Source organism: Astyanax mexicanus, chromosome 5, assembly GCF_023375975.1.
Source record: "Astyanax mexicanus isolate ESR-SI-001 chromosome 5, AstMex3_surface, whole genome shotgun sequence".
In the NCBI taxonomy this organism is placed as follows: domain Eukaryota; kingdom Metazoa; phylum Chordata; class Actinopteri; order Characiformes; family Acestrorhamphidae; genus Astyanax; species Astyanax mexicanus.
The window spans coordinates 51,255,759-51,277,848 of NC_064412.1; the positions used below are offsets into that span (position 1 = coordinate 51,255,759).

The 22,090-nt window shown below is 38.7% G+C and overlaps 1 protein-coding gene across 2 annotated transcripts in view; it reads right to left on the reverse strand.

The window, feature by feature from the left end:
* Nucleotides 1-22,090, reverse strand: part of tgfbr3 (transforming growth factor, beta receptor III) — a 178,589-nt gene that overhangs the window by 107,901 nt on the left and 48,598 nt on the right. For both annotated transcript variants that reach the window (XM_022675431.2, XM_022675429.2), the window contains exon 3: nt 6,336-6,520. In XM_022675431.2, coding sequence (XP_022531152.2) covers nt 6,336-6,520 — 185 coding nt within the window. The remainder of the gene's footprint in view (nt 1-6,335; nt 6,521-22,090) is intronic.

Consider the following 22,090-nt stretch of genomic DNA (forward strand, 5'->3'; position numbering starts at 1 on the left):
GTATGATAGTTTTAGTTACATTTTAGTCTTTCGGATATTATTCGTTTTAGCCTTATCATAGTTATCGAGAAAAATATATATGGCGATACATATTGATATCGTTTTCTCGCCCAGCACTACTTTGAATTATACAACAGTTAGTTTTGACCTCACAATCTGATTGGTTGAGAAGTGTTCTAACCGTGCTGATATTTGTGATAACAGCACGGCCTTCTCACACTAAATCTGTATCACTCCACGGTCACACAAGACATTTTAGCATCATCGCCTCCACCAGGACCAACAGCTGTAGCATTAGCTTAGCACAGGCTAGCGCCAAGAAAAAGGCACGCTCACACGCAGCCCACAGCACTGGCTCGTCTTTTGTGGGAACAAGAGAAAGAAAATCCGTCAGTCACCTCGGCCACAGTCTGACACCCAGAACGGTAACCAGCAGCCAGGCTAGGCTAAGCTAAGCTAATGCTAAGCTAAAGCAAGCTACGCTAACCTAACCACAGTCCTGCAGGCGCAGCTAGCCAACCAACACCACCCAGCAAACAGGCAGAAATGCTTGTTAAAGCGCAGCTTTCATTTAAAGACGACTCCGCGGAGCAGGAGAGGAGAGTTTTAGCATTATTTCACAGTCCTAACGTTTACCCTTAACCCCCTTAATTCCTAATTTTGATTTCAAGCTAACGTATAAGCCATACTCTGTATTGTAGTTACAGTTCTCTTACAGTTAATTTGTTGTGGAACTACTTTTTGATGGCAGGCAAAGTCCACATTAAAGCTTATTCATTATACTTTTATATATTTTTGAGGGTCTTTTATTTTCTTTATTCATTTTGTAGAAAAACGTAATTATTATCATGATGTTATTCGCGATAAAACACTCCATCTCGTGTTCTATTGCTTAGTTGTACCTTATATATTACTTATTAATATATCAAACCAAATTAAAATATACCAACCCTATTTGCACGATTCTCCACAGGCTTCATTTATATTTGATATTGGATAAATTAACATGGTATTAATAACTTTTGCTGTTCACCAGTGTGAATTTAAGTTGAGACATCAATGGTCACACTGATGTTCACAATTGTTGCTAGAGATGCAAAAGAGGGACAGACTTAACACTAATGACTATGGGTTTAAAATGCACTCTAAAAAACAGAGGTACGATATGAGTACTTTTTTGTACTCAAAGGTACACTCTTCATAATTGTACCCTCAAAGGTACAATATTGGTCTTTACAGGGTCAGATTTGTTCCCTCTGAAGTACAAAGTAATTTCTAACAGCAATAAGTACAAATTTGTACCATTTAACCAGCCAAAGGGTACATTCAGTATTCTGTATCACTGTACTAATAAACAATATATATTTTAATTGCACATTTTTCTATTTGAAAGCCAGACAATTGTGGATCATCAAGTTTTTGAGCCATATTTAGTTGATCATAATGTTTATAGTTTTTATAATCTTTACTGGCACAAAAAACATGGGTACAAAAAAGGACTTTCACTGAAAGGTACTTTTTTGTACCTCAATAAAAGGTACAGCCCCAGCGACAAGCTTTGTACCCTTTTAAGTACAAATCTGTACTTACTTTTCTTAGTGTGTGGGATGTCATTAAAGCTTTTGTAAGTTTAAGGTGTTTCTGTCCCAGTACTTTCTATATGTGAATAGTTACTGTGTTATCTTTCTAGCAATGAAAATCTGTATCTCTATTAAACTCTACTGGACCTTTCAACCCATCATAACACCCCCACCACTAACCCTTCACAGTGACTCATAAAAATATGGTCTGATAAACAGCCCTACCAAGCAAAAATTGTGCCGTGCAAGCCCTTTTACTGTTCAATAAACACTTTAATACCTTTAATACTGCTTGCTTAAGCCATAATAACATTAATCTGACCTGCTGAACAACAAGTGGGATGTTTTTGGCTGAAAAGTCATTTTTTTATTATGTCATAAACACTTTAATTCCCTGTTAGCTTGATAAGACTCACAGGAAGACTGATGGTCTGTCGACTGTGTTTTCTCCTGCCCTCGTTCCTGCAGGAGAACCTTCTCTCTATCTGAGATCAGACGGCTCAGATAGGTCAGATAGTTGTCTCTGCTTTTGTTTTACAGGCTGAAGTCTTCAGCAATTATCTGATCTGTCTGTCGCAGGCTGCATGTTCCCATGCTTGCTTTGAGCGGCTTCCACTTTTTGGTTGCCTTAAATGAGCATTTTATGAAACATTAAACTTCAAATCAAATAGCACAGATGTGCAAATGCACAAAAAGAGCTGTTCTACATAATTATTGCCAACTGAAATAGTTTGTCTGAAAATAGCAAAAAAATGCATTTTCTGTGCTCAGATAAATGAGTAAAAAGACATTTTTATCAATACATATTTTTAAACTGTAGTTTCGTAATAGCTTTTTCTTTGAAGAGTAAAATAAATTTAGGCTGTTTAATGCAATACAGCGATAGATCTCCACACCCGTTGTTAGGGATGCAAAAGGGGGAGCGACTCCACACTGATGACCATGGGCTTACAATGGGATGCTTACCAATTGTTATTGTTTTTAACTATAGTTTTGTAATAACGTTTTCTTTGAAGAGTAAAATAAATTTAGGCTGTTTATTGCAATACAGCGATAGATCTCCACACCTGTTGTTAGGGATGTAAAAGGGGGAGCGACTCCACAGTGATGACCATGGGTTTACAATGGGATGTCACTAAAGCTTCTGTAGGTGTAAGATGTGACTGCAAGATTTTTTTTTAAACTGTAGTTTAGTAATATCTTTTTCTTTGATGAATAAAATAAATGTAGGCTGTTTAATGCAATACAGTGACAGATCTCCACATCTGTTGTTAGGGATGCAAAAGGGGGACCGACTCCATACTGATGACTATAGGTTTACAATGGGATGTTTATCAATTGATATTATTAAAACTATAGTTTTGTAGTAGCTTTTTCTTTAAACAGTAAAATAAATTTAGGCTTTTTAATACAATAATGGAAAAACGTGGCAAAATTATTAAAAACCTGAGAAAAACTCTTTGATAGTTGTCAATTTTGTTCAGTATCCTTTATCCTTAGTATAAAGCCCCCAGTATTGATCAGTGGATGCTCTTGTAATTTGCTGTAATACAATAAAAAAATAATAAAATAATAAATCACTATGATTTTTTTTTTAATTGAGTTTAAAAAAGCCTTTTCTTGGACAGTAGAGACTTTTAAGGCTGTTTCACACTGTCTGACTTTACATGTGTCTAAGGAGGCATGTGCTAGTCTTTATCCTCTTGGTGATGGGGCATCACTAGTGATAAGGGGAAATCCTAAAGAGTTTGTTGGGTAATTGGACATGTATATTAGGGAGAAAATGGGATTAAAAAAAGACTAGAGTTGTTTCACCTTAAATAAGATGACTAATTAAGAGCCTTGTTATAATAATTATAATCAGACATCAGGCCTAAAATGAATCATGGTGCTTTTACTCGTGACCATTGCTTTTGTACTTTTATTCAAGTGAGTTTCTAAAGGGAGGATTTCTACTTCTACAGCATCTCTCTAACTCAAACTCACGGTTTGTGTACTTTCTTTACTCAGTGTTGTATATAATTACAGTTTGTCCAATTACTTTTGAACTAGTGTTTGTGTGCTTAATCCACCACTGCCAATCCAGAGCTTTAGTCTGCTTCAGCTCATGTGCGTGATATGGGTCTGCTAGTGCAGAAAGACCTCTGTTCAGAAGTACTGAGACAGTATTAAAGCTCTGGCTGTGCTCGTGGGCTGGGATGGCTATTGTATTTCAATAGTGCCGGACCCCCAGAGCTACAGCACATAAAAAGCCCTCCTCGATACGCACGGCTGATAGCGCTCAACAACTGCGGCTATTTAGCCAAGATATACTCCACTTCTTTCCTCCTCCTCCTCCTCCTCTTTCTTCCTCTCTCTCTCTCTCTCTCTCTCTCCCTCTTTCTCTCGCACAGTCTTACTCCTCTCTCTGGACAAAACCACCAAAACACTACCACCCCCCCAACTCGGGGCCCAGTGCTGTTTTTCTTGGGACGTGTGTGGACTGAAAAGCTGATGGACTGTCGCTCTTTTTTTCCACCCAATACTTTTTCCTCTCCAGGCTCATTGCTCACTAATAGAATTGAGCTCCAGACAACTCAGCCATTAGGGATCACCCCAGCAGTGCTGTGTGTGTGTGTGTGTGTGTAAATGCACTAAAAAAAATCAGAGAATACTCCAGTATACACGTACTGAGAAATCCAAGAATACTCAAGTAAAAAGTTTTAAAAGATACACTGAGAATTATGAAAATGATCTATTTAAGAGTATAAGTGAACTGATAAATCCAGGAATACTCAGCTAAATAGTATAAATAGACAGATACATAAAAATAAGAAATCTGAGAATACTTTATTTAAGAGTATAAATACAGAGATAATTCTAATAATACTCCAGTTAAGAGTATAAATGCACTGAGAAATCTGAGAATACTCTATTTAAGAGTATACATGCACTGGGAAATGCAGGAATACTAAGATAAAGAGTATAAATAGACAGAAACGTGAGAATACTCCATTTATGAGTGTAAGTGCATTGAGAAATTCAAGTATACTCAAGTAAAGAGTATAAACACTTAAGAGAACACTCAATTTAGGAGTATAAATACAAAGATAATTCTGAGAATACTCCATTTAAGAGTATAAATACACAAAGAAATCTGAGAATACTCAGGTAAAAAATATACATGCAGTGAGATCTGATAATAAGAGTATAAATGCACTGAGAAATGTGAGATTACTTTTCTTAAGAGTATAAATGCACTGGGAAAACTGAGAATACTCTAGTTAAGAATATAAATACACAAAGATATCTGAGAATACTCCAGTAAAGAGTATAAATCCACTGAGAATTTGGAGAATACTCCATTTCAGAGTATAAACACACTGCGAAATCTGAGAATACTCCAGGTAAGAGTATACATACACAGAGGAAACTGAAAATACTCAGGTTAAGAGTATAAATGCACCTGATTACTGAGATAAAATCCAGCTCTCTTTTTTAGAGTCAGATTTTTGGTGCTTATTTTAATGTAAGAATTTTTTGAGTGTGTGTAAATGTGCTCAGTGGATATACTGTACTGAAACACTACTTAATAAGTGGCTGATCTCATCCAAATGGGACCACTGCTGAGGTATACTGTAATTATGCATGTGTATTAGAATGTGTGTGTAATGTGCGCGTGTGTGTGTGTATATGTGTGTGTGTGCTCAGATTGCACACCCCGCTAAACAAAGACAAAGTAAACACTAAAATGAAGCTGTTTCTTCAGAATTGAGCTCGACACGGGGCCAGAGAGGCCGTCCAACCATTACAACATCAATTAATCTGATAGCCACAACGGGTTCCCCCCCACTGCCCCCCCGCCGACTCGCCGGAGAGCTGGAGAGACGCCCGCTGGTTATACAGCATCCCTTTCCACTTACAGCTCAACCTATAACCAGGATCCAGCTAATGTTCCCTGTTCATTTCATAACAGCAAGTTAATAACCAACAAATCTATTCTGCAACATTTTACAGTAGAAGAGCATTGCACGGATCATAAAACTCATGGACTGAAACAGATTACAGTACTGACAGTACTACTTGGCCGACCAAAAATATTCCGTAAGGGCATGGACAACTCATCCAGGAGGTCACAAAAGAAAACAATAATTAAAACAGCTTGATTACAGTTGATGCCGCCAAGGGTGACACAACTTAGATTAGTTAGATTAGATTTAGGGGCAAATACTGTATCAGTATAACAATTGGTTGTTGTTTTGATGATTAGTTTTAACTTTCTGAGACTGATAGGTCTACAACAGCATTTGACATTTATGACGTCTTTTATTTTGACACAGTTTGTTCATTCATCCTAATTAATTTAATTTTGACATGGTCTGTCTGTTTACCTTTCTGACTTACTGACTTTTATTTTAACACGATCAGTTTCTTCATTTGTCCTAGTGACTTTTATATTGACATTTTAGACTTGGAAACAGATTACAGTACTTCTAGCTTTCAGTTTGTATTTTTGATTAGTTTTTGTATTAGTGGCTTTTATTTTGACCTTCTGTTCGCTCACTTTTAATCACAATATTTTGTCTAATAATGTATTTGTATTAATGACTCATTTTAACAAGTTCTGTTCATATTAGTGACTTTTATTTAGATATACTTTTTAATCTAAATAATTTACTCTTTAATTTTCTGACACGGTCAATCAAAGTTTGCTTGTATCAGTTTTGACATAGTGACTTTTATTTTGACATTACTGAATTGGAACAGTCCTCTTACCTCTGCCGGCTTGTCTCCGGTTCCCTCAGCGCCGCTGCGCAGGTTAATTATATGGATCTCCTGAGGGAGGCTGGCGGATCCTCGGCTGGCACAGCCGGACTGAGCCGTGTAGCTCTTCAGCAGAGCCTGGACCGGGTGACCCGCACCCACCGGCAACAGCTCACACGGGCTACGAGACAGTGGACCTGAGACAGAAAAAAAGAAAAAACACACAATTTTAACACATATACAGATTTTAACAAGTATACACTGTCTGAACATCCACTATATTTTAATATGTACAAAACAGAAATACAAACATTTATTTTAGTACAATTTAAATAGATTTCAAATACATTTTGCTCCAAAACATAGCATTTCATACACTAAAATGTATTTCAGAATTTATATTATTGGGATAATGGACATGATAAACCAATCATACAGAACAGTATCATACAGGGCTTGTACTTCTTCATATGTGAGATTTTTTTTTTTAATATTATGTCATTTCAAAATGGATTTCAAATAATTGTAGTGCATTAAGGCAAAATATATGTTTGAACATTTTCATATATTTGTAAATAGATTTTTTTTTAATATGTAGTGACATGTTGTGGGCCTCAAACATTTTCATTTTCAGAGGAACCCATGTTTTTTTGTAATGTTTCAGTAAATACAGATACAGCATTTTAGTATTTAAGTACAGTAGGGAAGTAAAAAAATAATACTCCAGTAGATACAGATACAGTATTTTAGTACTTAAGTACAGTAGTGAAGTAAAAATAATACTCCAGTAGATACAGATACAGCATTTTAGTACTTAAGTACAGTAGTGAAGTAAAAAAAAATATTCCAGTAAATACAGATACAGCATTTTTGTGCTTTGTCACTATACATCTCTGGTCAGGGGACACATTTCTAGTTCCTGTTGCAATGACATGTATTTTATAGCCACTTGCAGTATGTGTATGCTGTTGTTTTTTTGTTTGTGCAAAAATAAAAAATACAAAAAAATACTAAAATACTATTTTAGTACTTAAGTACAGTAGTGAAGTAAAAATAATACTCCAGTAGATACAGATACAGTATTTTAGTACTTAAGTACAGTAGTGAAGTAAAGAAATAACACTCCAGTAGAGACAGATACAGCATTTTAGTACTTAAGTACAGTAGTGAAGTAAAAATAATACTCCAGTAGATACAGATACAGTATTTTAGTACTTAAGTACAGTAGTGAAGTAAAGAAATAATACTCCAGTAGATACAGATACAGCATTTTAGTACTTAAGTACAGTAGTGAAGTAAAGAAATAATACTCCAGTAAATACAGATACAGCATTTTTGTGCTTTGTCACTATACATCTCTGGTCAGGGGACACATTACTAGTTCCTGTTGTATTTTATAGCCATTTGCAGTATGTGTATGCTGTTGTTTTTTTGTTTGTGCAAAAAATAAAAAATACAAAAAAATACTAAAATACTATTTTAGTACTTAAGTACAGTAGTGAAGTAAAAATAATACTCCAGTAGATACAAATACAGTATTTTAGTATTTAAGTACAGTAGTGAAGTAAAAATAATACTCCAGTAGATACAAATACAGTATTTTAGTACTTAAGTACAGTAGTGAAGTAAAAATAATACTCCAGTAGATACAAATACAGTATTTTAGTACTTAAGTACAGTAGTGAAGTAAAAAAAGCATTTTTGTGCTCAGGGGACACATTACTAGTTCCTGTCGCAATGACATGTCAAATGTCAGTGTATTTGAAACAGGGCAGATATTGAGTAAATTGAAATTTGACGTTTTTTGTTGCAATAACTGCAGAATTTGAGGTATGCAGTGGGTCCGCCGTACTGTGTGCCCAGGTCAGAGCTTATCGCCCACTGGAACGCACACAGCCGCTGCAGAGAAAGCCCTGTGAAGTCATTTCTGCTCCAAATAGTCTGAAGGAGAACAGAAAAGGCAGCGGGTGGGTTATCTGGAGCTGTGATAAGATAATAGCCCTTAGTGACGGCGTTCCATAAGCACAAACAGAGAGCCGCTCTGTTCTCTCAGAACTCCCATGTCATTATTTGATAAAGCCTGAGTGCGCTCTGTAACGGAGAGTGATGTAAAGAGTCGGGGCGGAGAGGAGATGAAGGAGGAGGGAGTCTCCCACTCCCGTACTGTATACACACTCATGTAGTTCATTAGAGAGGATCTGGCAACACATTCGTCCTCCTCTTTAACCCCTGCTGTCACTTTACTCCCCTTATTTTCTCTCTCTTTCTCTCTTTCTCTCTCTCTCCATACATGGCTGGATTTACCCTCTCTTAAACTCTCACAACTTTACTTTAAGATAGTATACCACTCTCACAGCAAAGACTGCAGTTACAGCAGGGTCAGTGAAGTCATTAACATTGAGACAGGATGGGATTAATGGTAGTGAGCACTAGAGGTTATGAGGTTTTCATGGTATGACAACCATAATAAAAAATATAGCGGGATGATGGTATTTACCCTAAAACATGAACAGAATAATAATAAACAGAATTATTTTGAAAAACAATTGATGGATCACACTAGTGCACATGCACCGAATGGCTCCAATGTGATTTAATTTGGAATGACATTCCTAGTAACAAGTGGAATTTGCTTGTTTTTGTTGTTTTTCTGAGCTGGATTACTCCTTGATAGTTGATGACAGGATGATTTCTTTCATTAGATGGAGTCTCACCTTTTGCTATACTATGTCTATGATGCACAGTAGCCTGTATTGGTTTATTGAAGCTGCATTATAAAGTCTAGACTAGCATGTTAGCCAAAAGCTAAAGCATGGTCAGTAGGTAGAACATATTTGATGAGTTTCTAAATGAGCTTTTGAATGTGTTTTATAGCCAGATAGATGGACTAAACATTCTTGTTTGGGAGATTTTTTACTTCCAAAGAGTTTGTAATTCTGATTCTGTATAAACCAGAATCATTTTATTAGTCACTGCTTGTCCAAAAGCAAAACACACACACATACACACATACACACACACAAATTTCGGGTCAACAGGGGAGCAGGAGGTTTTGTGGCTGATCAAAAACAGAATGTTTATTTCATTTGTTCTCCACCACAACTGCTTCCCCCCCCCCCCAATTTGAGCTGTGGAGCAGTGAAACCATGTTCTCTGGAATGATAGAGCTCCATCAGATACTTTTGGACGGAATGAGTTGAGGAGGAAATCCAACATCCTGACCTCACTAACTTTTCCTGTTACTAAATGCAATCAAATACTCACAGCAAAGCTCTAATACTACAATAAATACACTAAATACTATTGATTTCGGAGGAAGCAATGAACTAATGTATGTCTTAATACTATTGTTCATATAGTGTAGCTGATCTACAATTTTTTTTTTCTTCGACACACCTGAATCCATTTCTCCTCTTAATATAACATCCTATGATCTTCTAATTGTCTAATCTTCTATTTTATCCCATTTTCTCCCCAATTGACAAGACCAACTACCCAACCCACTCATTAATACTCTCCTTATCACTCGTGTTAGAAATTCGGCTTTCAGGAATCAGGAGTCAGAATCAGGACTCAGGAGACAGCTTGAGAGATGACTTGAGTTTATTCTCGTGCAGACAGAAAATCTACATGGGCACAGCTTAGTTGGTCGTTGCTCCCTCTGTGTCCGCCTGACTAGTCCATGTGACTTGTCTGTCTGTTACTGTCTGTGTCTGAACTAGACTAGACCGAGACTCAACTGAACAAGACTTTTCTGAACTGAACTAAGACATTTCAGCAGGACTTTACATACAGTAGAAACTGCTTTGAACACAGCAGGGGGAGAAAGGGTAAGGGTTTATGGAGGATATGTGGGGGTGTCATCATTGGGGGTTGATGGTTATCAGATGGTCGTCACCTTGTTTGGGATTTCACATTATCATATAAATGACTTATAAACAAAGGAGGCAATGTTGAGTAGAGCAGAGTAGATGGCCATCAACTATCTTCAATAATGATATAAGTGTAAAGAGGAATAGGGGGGTAGGGTGTGAGTAGGTGTAGAACCTATGGAAAGCACAATTTGTAATTGACAAACTCTCAATGTTGAAAACTTAATAAAAGTGCAATTTGTTGTTGACAGAATCTCTCACTAGTAATGCTCGGAGGAAAGCGCAGCGACTCGGTTCCAATACATCAGCTCACAGATGCAGCCTTGTGCTGATCAACATCCCTCTTTGGAGTGATGAGAGGAAAGAGCGCCATCTACTCTCCCAGGGAGCGCAAGGCCAATTGTGCTTTCTCAGGGCTCTGGCAGCTGATGGCAAGCTACATGAACAGGATTCGAACCAGCGATCTTTCAATCTTACTGGCAACACTTAGCATTCTGAGCCCTTCATCTCTACCTTTTTAATGTTCATAACTTTTACTCATCATATATATATATATATATATATATATATATACTCATTGCAAGGTTCAGTCAGACCCATAAAATAGAACAACAAAAGGCCTACTTTTATCCAGTGAACAGGTGTCCCTGTAATATTGTAGTAAATATAGCAAACATTATATATAGAATATACTGTAAATGATCCGAAAGCATTTTTGTGTGAGCGTATGTTTATCAAGTAGTTACATAGTTATGGATCTTAAACACACAGCTCTAACACTCATTCATGGGGCATTAATGTTCTACCCAGCAGCCCCTGCAGGCCAAAATAGCAGGAGAAGCCTGCCAGGCTCAGACAGAAAAGCCCATACGTCTGCGTTATGTCTGCAAGAGCTGAAAACACACATTAAGCTTCAGAGAAAAGAAAAGAAGACAGAGAGAGAGAGTTTATATAAGAGTGAGTGTGTCCGATTACCAGAGTGAGCACGGACTGATTAACCCCTTACGCTGCCAGCTGTATTAATTACATCTCCAGGCTGGTATCCATTATTCACAGATGTGTAAAATACATGGAAAACAATGTAAACCGACTGAGATATTAAGTTATAGGGCTGAGGAATGGAGGCTGGACCCCACCAGCAGCTGCTCCTGGCCTTCTATACTAACTGACGTTCCAAAAGTCACAGGACAGATGTATGTGAATTGATTTGCTACTAAGGTGCTATCTTGTGACTAAAGTTGAACACTGAAATCTGAAAATTTGATTGGACACATTGGTTGCCAGCAAAAGTTTCCTTTTGCTTTAGGATTTGATATTAAAATGATGACTAGTCAGCTAGTGGAATATTTCATATATTTCATATTTTATCCATATTTTAATGGATTAAATGAATAAAAAAAAAATGATGCTGTGTTTATATTGATAAAAAAAACTGCTTACACGTCACCAGGCTCTGTAAAAAGAGTGATTTTCAAAAGGAAGCTTCGGGGGTAGGGGTAACTAGAACTGTAACTAGTATGCATTTCTCTCATACTGCCACACCACTAGAGGCGCTGCAGAGCGCAGTGTGGAACAGCACCATCAAAGAAACACATGCAGCTGCTGTTTCTACTGTATGAGTGTTTTTATCCCAATGAAATAGCTCAATAACTATATTTTAATACAGTAATGCCTCTAATGGCTTCAAGAATAACATATATTAAACAGGTGGCAAAACCATATACTATATCTATTCAGTTACAGTAAGATGATCACGGACATGATCTAACAGGGTAAACACGGTCACTTTCATTTCGGTTTCTCTTTAAGTGCCAAGCAGACCAATATTAAACAAACTGATGCAGATCCAGATTTAAACGCCTGGCTAACACTGTAACATAATATGATCATTATTCCAGTGAAGCTTTCTTGAGAAGAACCAGCATTCTGGAGGAAAGTACTGGCCTCTGCAGTGGAGCCAAACACAGGCCAAAATCAGAGCCAGGATAAATTGTCGTAAAAAAAAGCACACATACGCAGTCATGTAAACAATGAGCATCCAGGCAACTCTGAGTCATAACACTGTCAAATGTATATGAGTGCTGAATTGGCGCTTGAAGGAACTGTTTGTGGATGAGAAATTAGCCTGCTAGTATGCTATAGCCTGTTAGTATGCTGCACATCCTGTGTTAACTCTGTGTCATTTTAGTGTTAAATCTATTAAGATTACTTTACCACCTCAGTCCACATGCAATACAATAATTTTTTTTTGCGAATGATACGTTGTGCCAAAAGTTATTGCAATAAATGATATTGAAGCATTTTAAGACTAGTAAATAGCATTAATATAATAATAACCATGGGTCCCCTTCACACAATGAAGTGCAGCCCCTGTCTGTCCCAGCTGGCCCATGTTGGACCAGCATAAATACCCTGCCATCGAAAGACGGTGAGAGAAAGGTTAAGCAACTAGAGTCACACTGGGCCGTTAAACTGTTTATTTAAGTTTTGATGTGTTGATGGGGGGCATTTTTCCTAATAAATATTCGTTTTGAGTTCATTCACTTCCTGGGTCTGTGTTTCTCTGTTCTTACGCACTACTGAGTCACAGTGGCCATGGCCACAGTCACAATATACTGTATGTAAGTGCATTTCGTAAGTACAAACACAATAGACGATATCACGTATTATTAAAATGATTAAGATCCATTGAGGTCCATTTATTGAACAATAAGTCAATAATGTAATTATTGTCACAGGTCTACTCTCAAGTTGTCCAGAAATGCACGTGTAAAGCTTGTCCTTTCTATATCAGTGGCTAAAAGTGGGAATCATACTTCCCGACTACAGGGGGAGCCCAGAATCAAGATGGCCGATTCTCCCATAATGCTGCTTTAAGTAATCAAGCACCAACCACAAAGGCTATGCGTACAAATCTGCAGACCACTTATTTACAGTAAGAGCAGAACTGTGACGCCGATCCAGATCTAACACAAAAACAGCCGCTGCTCCCCGAGGGTCCGACCACAGGGGAACTGGGCAGAAAAGAAGTGAAGGAAAAGTGATGACTTTCTGATAAACACTGACCCCCATTCAGTCCCAACATTCCTCCATGTCCACCGCAATGACTTTCACTCACTCATTCACTTTCACACACACACACACTCACACACACACACACACACAGCTCTTTTCCATTAGAAGGTAATCTCTCTCGGGAGTGTGTTTGGCGGAGTTTTCCCCACAGGTCAGTCCCGCTCACGGTCCAGCCCAACCGCAACAAACACACGCCAGCTCACCACAACACTGATCACACAACACATTTGGAACGCATTAAAGGAGAAATGGAGAAGGAGGGAGGGGCCGCCAGGGAGAGAGAAAGAAAGAGAGAGAGACCATACAGTATATTAATGTGTGTAAAAGACACTGAGTGATTAAAAACTATGCTTTTTTCTTAGTAAATATAACTATATGATTAACTATAATACTAAAACTACAGCAAAACTATTGCTGTGTCACGCACATGACATCACTTCCACTTCCTCTTCCTCCCTCGAGTAAATACACAGTCTGTTTTCACTCTAACACAGGTCATCTCTCTCTCTCTCTCTCTCTCTATCTCTCCCTCTTTTCCTCTCCAGGTCCTCAGTATGGACAAAACTATTGGACACCTGTACTTTAAATTGTTTCTCTTCCAAAATCAAGGGTATGAAAAATTGTTTATCCTGCTTTTGTTGGAGTAACTGTCTCTACTATTTAGGTGAGGCTTCCTACAAGATTCTGGAGATTCTCATTGCTGTGAGGATTTGATTGCATTCAGCGACAAGACCCTGAGTGAGGTGAGGATGTTGGATGATCACCACTTTACTTCAGCCCTAAGTACCTAAATAAACAATCCCAACAGTATTAAATGGAACTATATCTTCTCTCTGAAGATACAGGTCTGTAACATCTTCTCTCATCTCTCTCCCAATTACACTATATTGGCCAAATTATTGGCTCACCTATTTAAAAAAATTGAGCTCCAATCACTTCTATGGCCACATGTGATTAAAACCAAACACCTAGTCATGCAGACTGCTTCTACAAACATTAGTGAAAGAATGGGTCTCCGGAGCTCTGTGAACTCCAGCACTGTGGTACCGTGATAGGATGCAGCACCTGTGCAACAAGGCCAGTCGTGAAATTTCCTCACTACTCACTACTAAATATTCCATAGCCAACTGTCAGTGATATTATAACACAGTGGAAGAGACTGGGAACGACAGTGACTCTGTGCTCTGTCAGTGTAAAATAACAGAGCGGGGTCAGCGGATACTGAGGAGCATAGTTCACCAACTTTCTGCAGAGTCACTACACCAATCACTACACACCTCCAAACTTCATGTAGCTTCAGATTAGATCAAGAACAGTAGAGTGTAGAGAGCTTCATGGAAAGGGTTTCCATGGCTGAAAAGCTTCTTCCAAATCTTAAATCACCACATGTAATGGTGTATCTTTTACTCCTCCCTGCTTTTTCCATCTTTCTTTCTATCTCTCTACCTCTCTTTTTTTTTCAAATTGGTTCAATTCAGTATTTATTTGTGCTTTATTATTTATATGATTATATGTCGATACAACATTTCTAAAGCACCATTAAATCAGAGCACATTAAGTTTTTTTAATAATATTATAAGCACTATACGATCATTTCTGCTCCTAGACCTCAGAACAGAAGACATGCTTCTCATTTAGCCAATTCTCCTTCCTGGCTGTTAGCATCATGGCTATCCTGATCTAACCCTGCTGGGCCTAGCTGCTAGGTGTGACTACTAGCATTGTGGCTAACCTGCTTCAAACTCCCAAGGTTTAGTATTAAAGATCCAACTTGTTGAAGTCTGCTTTTAGCATCATGACTAAGCGCCGCCCCCTTGGAGCCCAGATGCAAGGTTTGCTAGCATTATGGATACGGCTGCACGATATAAGACGTTTAAGCATCGTCAACGTGATGTGCGCATGCATGATAGTCACATCACGGGACGTGCAACATCACCTAAGGCAATAAAAACAAACACGTCATGTTGCAATGTTCTGATTCTTGACACAAGACATAGATACACAGAAGTCTGAGTGAGCAGCGCCGTCTCTGTCTGCTGCTGAGATGGGCGAGGGGGAGGGGCCTCCATTTGGCCTACATGTGCTTTTAAGCAGCGGCAAACAGCCTGTCGAAAGCTGTGCACCTCAGTTCCGCACAGTTTTGCACAGATATTTCCAGTTACAGCCGGAACCACGATTTAATCTCAGAAGAACACTTTTATTTGCCTTTTAAAAGGCCATTTAAATGCCTGATTATTGTTGTTTTGCTGTTTCCCTCGAGTTTTCAGTGCTTGGCTAACTCTGTCTCTGTCGTGAGACAGCGCGTGGGTGGGGGCGGGGCTGGGGCTGTCAAGGGTCTTGCATTGTTTAATATTGTGATATATATCAGTGAAAAAAAAACAATACGATATCAAATTTGCCCAATATCGTAAAGCTATAATTGTGAATAAACTTGCTCCAACCTCCCAAACTTTTAAAACTCTCTCTCTCTCTCTCTCTCTCTCTCTCTCTCTCTCTCTTTCTCTCTCTTTTTCTCTCTCTCTCTCGTCTCTGAGAGAGCTCAAACTGACTTTTTCCCCTGAGCAGCCGAGCTGAGAATAACAAGCTCCATCTGAGGCAAAAAAAAAAGAACAGAAAAAGAATTTGGAAGACCGCCAAAAGATTACGGCTCTTATTGGGCAGTGATGTTGTTTCTTTATTTAACTGCTAGGAGGGAAAAAGCGTCCACAGACAATAAAGTGCACTGTAGAGAAAAGAATAGAGACAATTTCTTTTGCAATAATAGAAGGAAGCCCTGCATTTGTTTTATAATCCGCAAACAGAACAGAAGCGAAATCAGCGGCAACAAACACACGGCTCTGTTCCCAGGCTGAGCAAAAAACCAAGCGTTTAAAACACTGAGCATCCCTAGTATAGTGACCTCAGTAAAAGAGTAAAAGACACTGAAACACTTCCAGAGAAGCCGTCTTTGTAAAAGCACTCCACTGTTGGTTAGGTAACATTTTCTCTGAAACAATGACGGAAAAACCGCAGCGCTGCAGAGATACGATAATATTTCTTCTAAAACAAAAGCTATTGTTGAGTGAATTACACACAGTGCGCTGTTTAAAGCCCAACACTCGGCCTGTCAGACGGAGGTTTAAAGATAAATAAGAGCGAGTTATGAGGAGCAGCACACGTGCGCTCACTCTGATAGTGAATAAATGGATTAAATGATGGTATTTTTATTTTACAAGCGATTCGAAGCAAACGGAACATTTCTGTCAGAACATCTGGAAAAATCATAAGAGTCTGTGTCTGTGAGGGAGTGCAGGAGAGAGGGAGAGATACACAGAAAGAGAAAAAGAGAAAAAAGAGAGAGAGACATAGAGTTCATCATGTTTTGATCACTTAAAAAGGTGCATAAAATAATGAAAAAAGAATGAAAAAATCTAAATTTGAAACGAGAGATAGAAAAAGAGGAAAGAGAGAGTAAAAACAGAGAAATAAATAGAAGATTAAATGTCAGCGAACACAAGAAAGGCAATGAAAAAAAGGGAGATGTAAGGCAGGTGGAAAAAAAGAAAAAGAAATGAGCGAGAAGTGAAAGGTAAGTCAAAATAAAAGACAAAAAAAAATAAAAACGCCAGAAGACATAAGAGAAAAAAGAGAGTTAGTTGACCACAGAGAGAGTAGACCACTGCTACAAGAGACTCAACATCAACAGGCTGAAACGCACACCAGACTGAGACTCTAACCTGTTAAATAAACACTCACACAGCAGCTGCTACACATTTACTGACATCTGGGGTTTAAAAAAAGAAAATTAGCACATTATATACTTTATACAGTATAAAAACAGCGTCTACTGAACACGTGTATAACAGAAGCTGATGGGTGAATGGAGCAAAAGCTTTTCTACTGTTTATAATGGTGTTTCACACTTGAGCGTTTCATTTTTTAAATTTAATATCTATCCGCATTCTCTAAAGCTGGGGTACATTTATAAAACATCAATTAAAAGGTCTGGAACATCCAGTATAAAAAGCTGCAAAACTGCATAAGTCTCTCAATAGTGAAACTACCGTAGGTCTAGCACCTCTGCTGGCTGGTTGCAGTATAAACTGTAGCTTAACCTGTTTTTCCATCTCCAGTGTCTAATTCCAGAAAAAAAAAATATTTTCCACAGGAAATTCATTTTTAGAACCTCAGGGTCCTATTTTAGTGATCTATACTTCACTGGTCAATTGCGCATTGGATTTAGGGCGGTGTGTCTTTGGTATCGTGAGAGCGCAGAAAATGCGCTCTTACTTTGGCGCGTTGATATTTTAACAGCGCGGATCTTTTACGCATCTCGGAAGAGGATACTGACCTGCCTGTTCATGCTGTGCAGGTGTGCCAGCAGGTAATTTACAGGAACAACAATGTTATTTTATTCTTTATTCTGTTTATTCTTGATGTTAAAGCTGAATTTACACACTGCATCACGCGTTTATTTGTATGTGTAACAAGCAGGGGTGTATGCACACTGAGCGCAAAATAGGATTGGGTGGCTGACTGTTGACTATTGTCAGGGTTTTCATGAGTCAGTGGCGCATCTGTATTTTCTGCCATAAAAAAAGAAGGTTAAATTGTACCATAGTAGCTTTGTTTCATCTCAGTGTTAAACACAGTAAACAGAGGTCATTTAGGCTGAGCTGTAAACTCAATGAAGGTGGTCTGGGACACTTGGTCTGGGGGAAGGGGACGGTTCTACTAATTGAGTGGTTCTGTCTCTGGTCTTTACTGGTTGCAAATTTGACAACATGGCTACCATTTTTGCTTTACTTCTACAGAACAGAAGGTAATGGAAGCACAGTGTTATGACAAATTTGTGTTTTTTAGAACTTGGGAAAAGGAGACTTTCTTTTACCCTATTTAAGAAGCTGCAGATTAGATTTAAGAATGCTGTACTATCACTTTAATCCAACAGAGAGGGTTTGGTTGGAGATGAAAGTTTTGAAAGTTCCAGAAGCTCAGTGGAGATAGTAGGGGTGGTGGGGAGGTTGCATAGATGACTTTTCTGGTAACAGTGTGTTACCAAATATCCGTTTCTGAACACAGGAAAGTGTGTCACTACCACCTACATGCACCTGTTTTACAGACCCTGAGCGGCAAACCAAAACCACACACACACACACACACACACACACACACACACACTTCAAATGTAGTTGACACCTGCTAATTTACTGTTTCTTCTGAAATCAAGAGTAAAAGAGTTCCTGCTTTTTTTTCCCATTTTCTCCCCAATTTACACGGCCAATTACCCAACCCACTCATTAGGACTCCCCCTATCACTAATGATGCCCCAACACACCAGGAGGGTGAAGACTAACACATGCCTCCTCCGATACATGTGAAGTCAGCCACCGTTTCTTTTCGAGCTGCTGCTGATGCAGTTGGAGAAAAGCACAGCGGCTCGGCTCCGGTACATCAGCTCACAGACGCCCTGTGCTGCAGACATCACCATAGGAGTGATGAGGGGAGAGAGCGCCATCTACCTACCCAGAGGGAGCAGGGCCAATTTTGCTCCCTCTAACGCCGGCAGCTTGATGGCAAAGCTGAATGAGTGGGGGTTCGAACCTGCAACCTCCCGTTCATAGTGGCAGCGCTTCATTTTCCATCACTTATCTACCAGAGGGATGCACAGATATATTCAGCAACCGAAATTAAGTGAACAGACTGAACAGCACAAATACATTTAGGCAAATAAATATATGCAATGATGAAAGAAGTAGCAAAATTATTGAAAACATGCAAAAAAAATGTGTTTCTTATTCAACCTTTGGCCAAATGTTTTATTGTGTTCGGTTTCACTGCATTCCTACCCAGTATCATTTTATTTCAATCCTGCATATTTGTATTATAAAATGTTATATCACAAACTTCTGCTGAAGGTCCGGCTGTCTAACGTGTTGCCACTATGATCGGGAGATCGCAGATTCGAATCCCAGTCATGCAGCTTGCCATCAGCTGCCTGAACCCTGAGAGAGCACAGTTGGCCTTGTTTTCTCTGAGTAGGTAGATGGTGTTCTCTCCCCTCATCACTCCTAGGGTGATGTCGATCAGCACAAGGCATCTGTGAGCTGGTGTATCAGAACCGATTCGCTGCCCTTTCCTCCGAGCGCACGTAGCCCACGTAGGGGATAATGACAGTAGTACTGTTCTGTAGTGTGCTCACACTGCAAAACAAAAATCCAACTAGACAAAATATATGTAAACATTGGCACCTTGGTTTGGACATTCAGGTGGGCTTTTGGACTTGAAAACCACACTTTGGTAAAACTACTGAAGAAAATGTGGCTAGTGTTTGTAGTGCATTTAAGGTGAACTATCTTTTTAACTTTTCCATTGTCTGAAGTTTGAAACCAGGGCGTAATGATTCAAGCATGCAACTTGCACAATGCTAATTAGCAGCACATGAGGTTCTGCTACTTGTTAGCTTTTGGCTAAAGCATCGCAAGAAGCCTTCTGTTCATTAGGGTTTACACATAAACTACAAATCTGACTCTTTACCACGAATACGCCAAATTCTCACACAAACAAAACTGTGATGAAACTCTGAGAAGCAAGAACTAATAGCATCAGCTTCAGTAATGCGGCTACGTGAAAAAAACCCAGAGATAACAGGAAACGCAGTGAGTGTGTGTGTACACGTGTCTGTTTATTGCTCAGCTGAGCTCATCCTGAGAGATGCTCACTGACGTATTACTTTCCTGTTTGTGCGCTTGTGTGTGTGAGTGTGTGTGTGAGTGTGTGTGTGAGTGTGTTGAGAGTAAAAGTAAAAACTGACACCCTTCTGAGACTTCTGCTCAGTGTGAGAGTGAAAGAGTTCAGTAAGGGAATTCCTATGTGAGGTGATGAAACCAGAAAGGCCTCACACACACACACGCACACACACACATACAGACATACACTTCCAGTAAATGTATGTGCACAAATATGACCGTCACAAAATAGTCATCAAAAGAAAACCTGTCCTGCATCCTGCACCACAAACTGCACCAACATAGAGAGAGACCTCATGCAGACCTCGTTGTTGCACATTATGTTGACTTTGTTTAAATTTTGTGTTTTTATTTAGTGTATGTATATGTATTATTCATTTAGGATATTAAGATATATATATTTGGTGGTGTCAATCGATTTAAAAAATGAATCCGATTAATCACAGCAATATTCTGTGCTTAACATCGATTAATCACACTTTCTCTTTTTAGGTCGCAAGTTTTGGACATTTAGTGTACATTTAAATGTAAATAAAAGAATGAATGTAATTAATGTAAAATGCAATTATACTTATACTAGTGGTGTCAGTTTAAAAAATAGTATATACTTGTATGTTTGAGAGGAAATTAAGCCAACGTGTTGCGCTGGAATAAGTAATGCATGATAAATTGGATAAAGGAAACAATTTTTTAATTTATTGTAAACATCTTAGCTTGGTTGTAAAGATTTCTGAATTTGAACTTAATTTGTTGAGTTTAAAAGAGCATTTTCACACCTGTAAATGGTTTTTATGGTCTGGATTAGTTGATGAGTTTGTTTATTTGGAGCGTTTTCTCCCTCTGTTTGGTTTAGTTTCACACAGGCATGAAAATCTAAAAGCACCAAAATGCACACCAATAAACCATGCGAGCACACTGTCTCCACTGATTGGTCAGAGCTGTCTGGTACAAGAGCAAAAAAGTAAATATAGCGAGAAGATTCAGTGTTCCAGTGCCTATGGGATGTGCAGAGCACATGTAGTAAAAATTAAGTAGCGCGGCTGCGAACTGTGAACGAAGCACAGCCTGCATGTGTAAACACCATGAGCAGCAGAGACAGCATTTGTTTATAGCAGTATATTATCTGCTTAATAAACTAGACCAAACTGCACCTTATCAGCAGTTTAGCTCAATTTAAATGTAGTATATTTGATAGCTGGGTTATATCGAGACCAGATCACGTTCTCACCACAAGTGAACCGCATCCAACATCCTGAATGCAGTAATACTCCTCATCACTAAATGCCATAAAATCCTCTTAATACCTATCAAAATGCCTCATAGCCTGGACAGTAAGAAGTTCCTTTAAAAAAGCAAGATAAACTATTTTTTAGTACAATTGATTAAAAAACAATGAATGAACAGGTGTCCCAATACTTTTGAAAATATAGTACAGTATATACCCAAACTTTTGCATGTCTTCACACAGACTAGCCTAACCCTACAGTGCTGGTGTTTGAGCAGAGTGAGTGATTCAAAGGACAAACATTACACTATGTTGAGAAACGTGAAAGTGGGTCGTAAAAAAGGAACGGAAACGTATATAGAAACTCTAAACAACGACAACCGCTCACTTTAAACACAACTAAACACAGCTAGCTCCAAGAATCACATTTCAGTGCACTACACACTTGGCCACGGGCCAAGAGCCAGGCACAGGAAATGACATCACTTGCCAAATGCCAACTAGGAAAAAAAAATCTGATATTCCCACAATCCCACGCAGCCGTTTCCGAAGAGAAACAAACAGAGCCTTCCCCTTCGTCCACATACACACACACACACACATATGCTCACGTGTCATTCCCTGTATACGTCTGTGTAGATAAGCTTGAGAGTTTTCCGTGTACTATACGTTTCTGTACTATATATCGTATTAACTCCCACATTTATCCGTCCACAAACTTTTGGACAAATAGTTCATGTGCTTTTATTATGCTTATTGTAATAATGCACTACAGGAGTATCTGTCTATGAAAGCAAGTGGAAAAATGCAGAGTGATCCCTGTCTGGAGGGGATTGTGGAGGTGGGGGTGGTCAGTAAGGTGGGGGA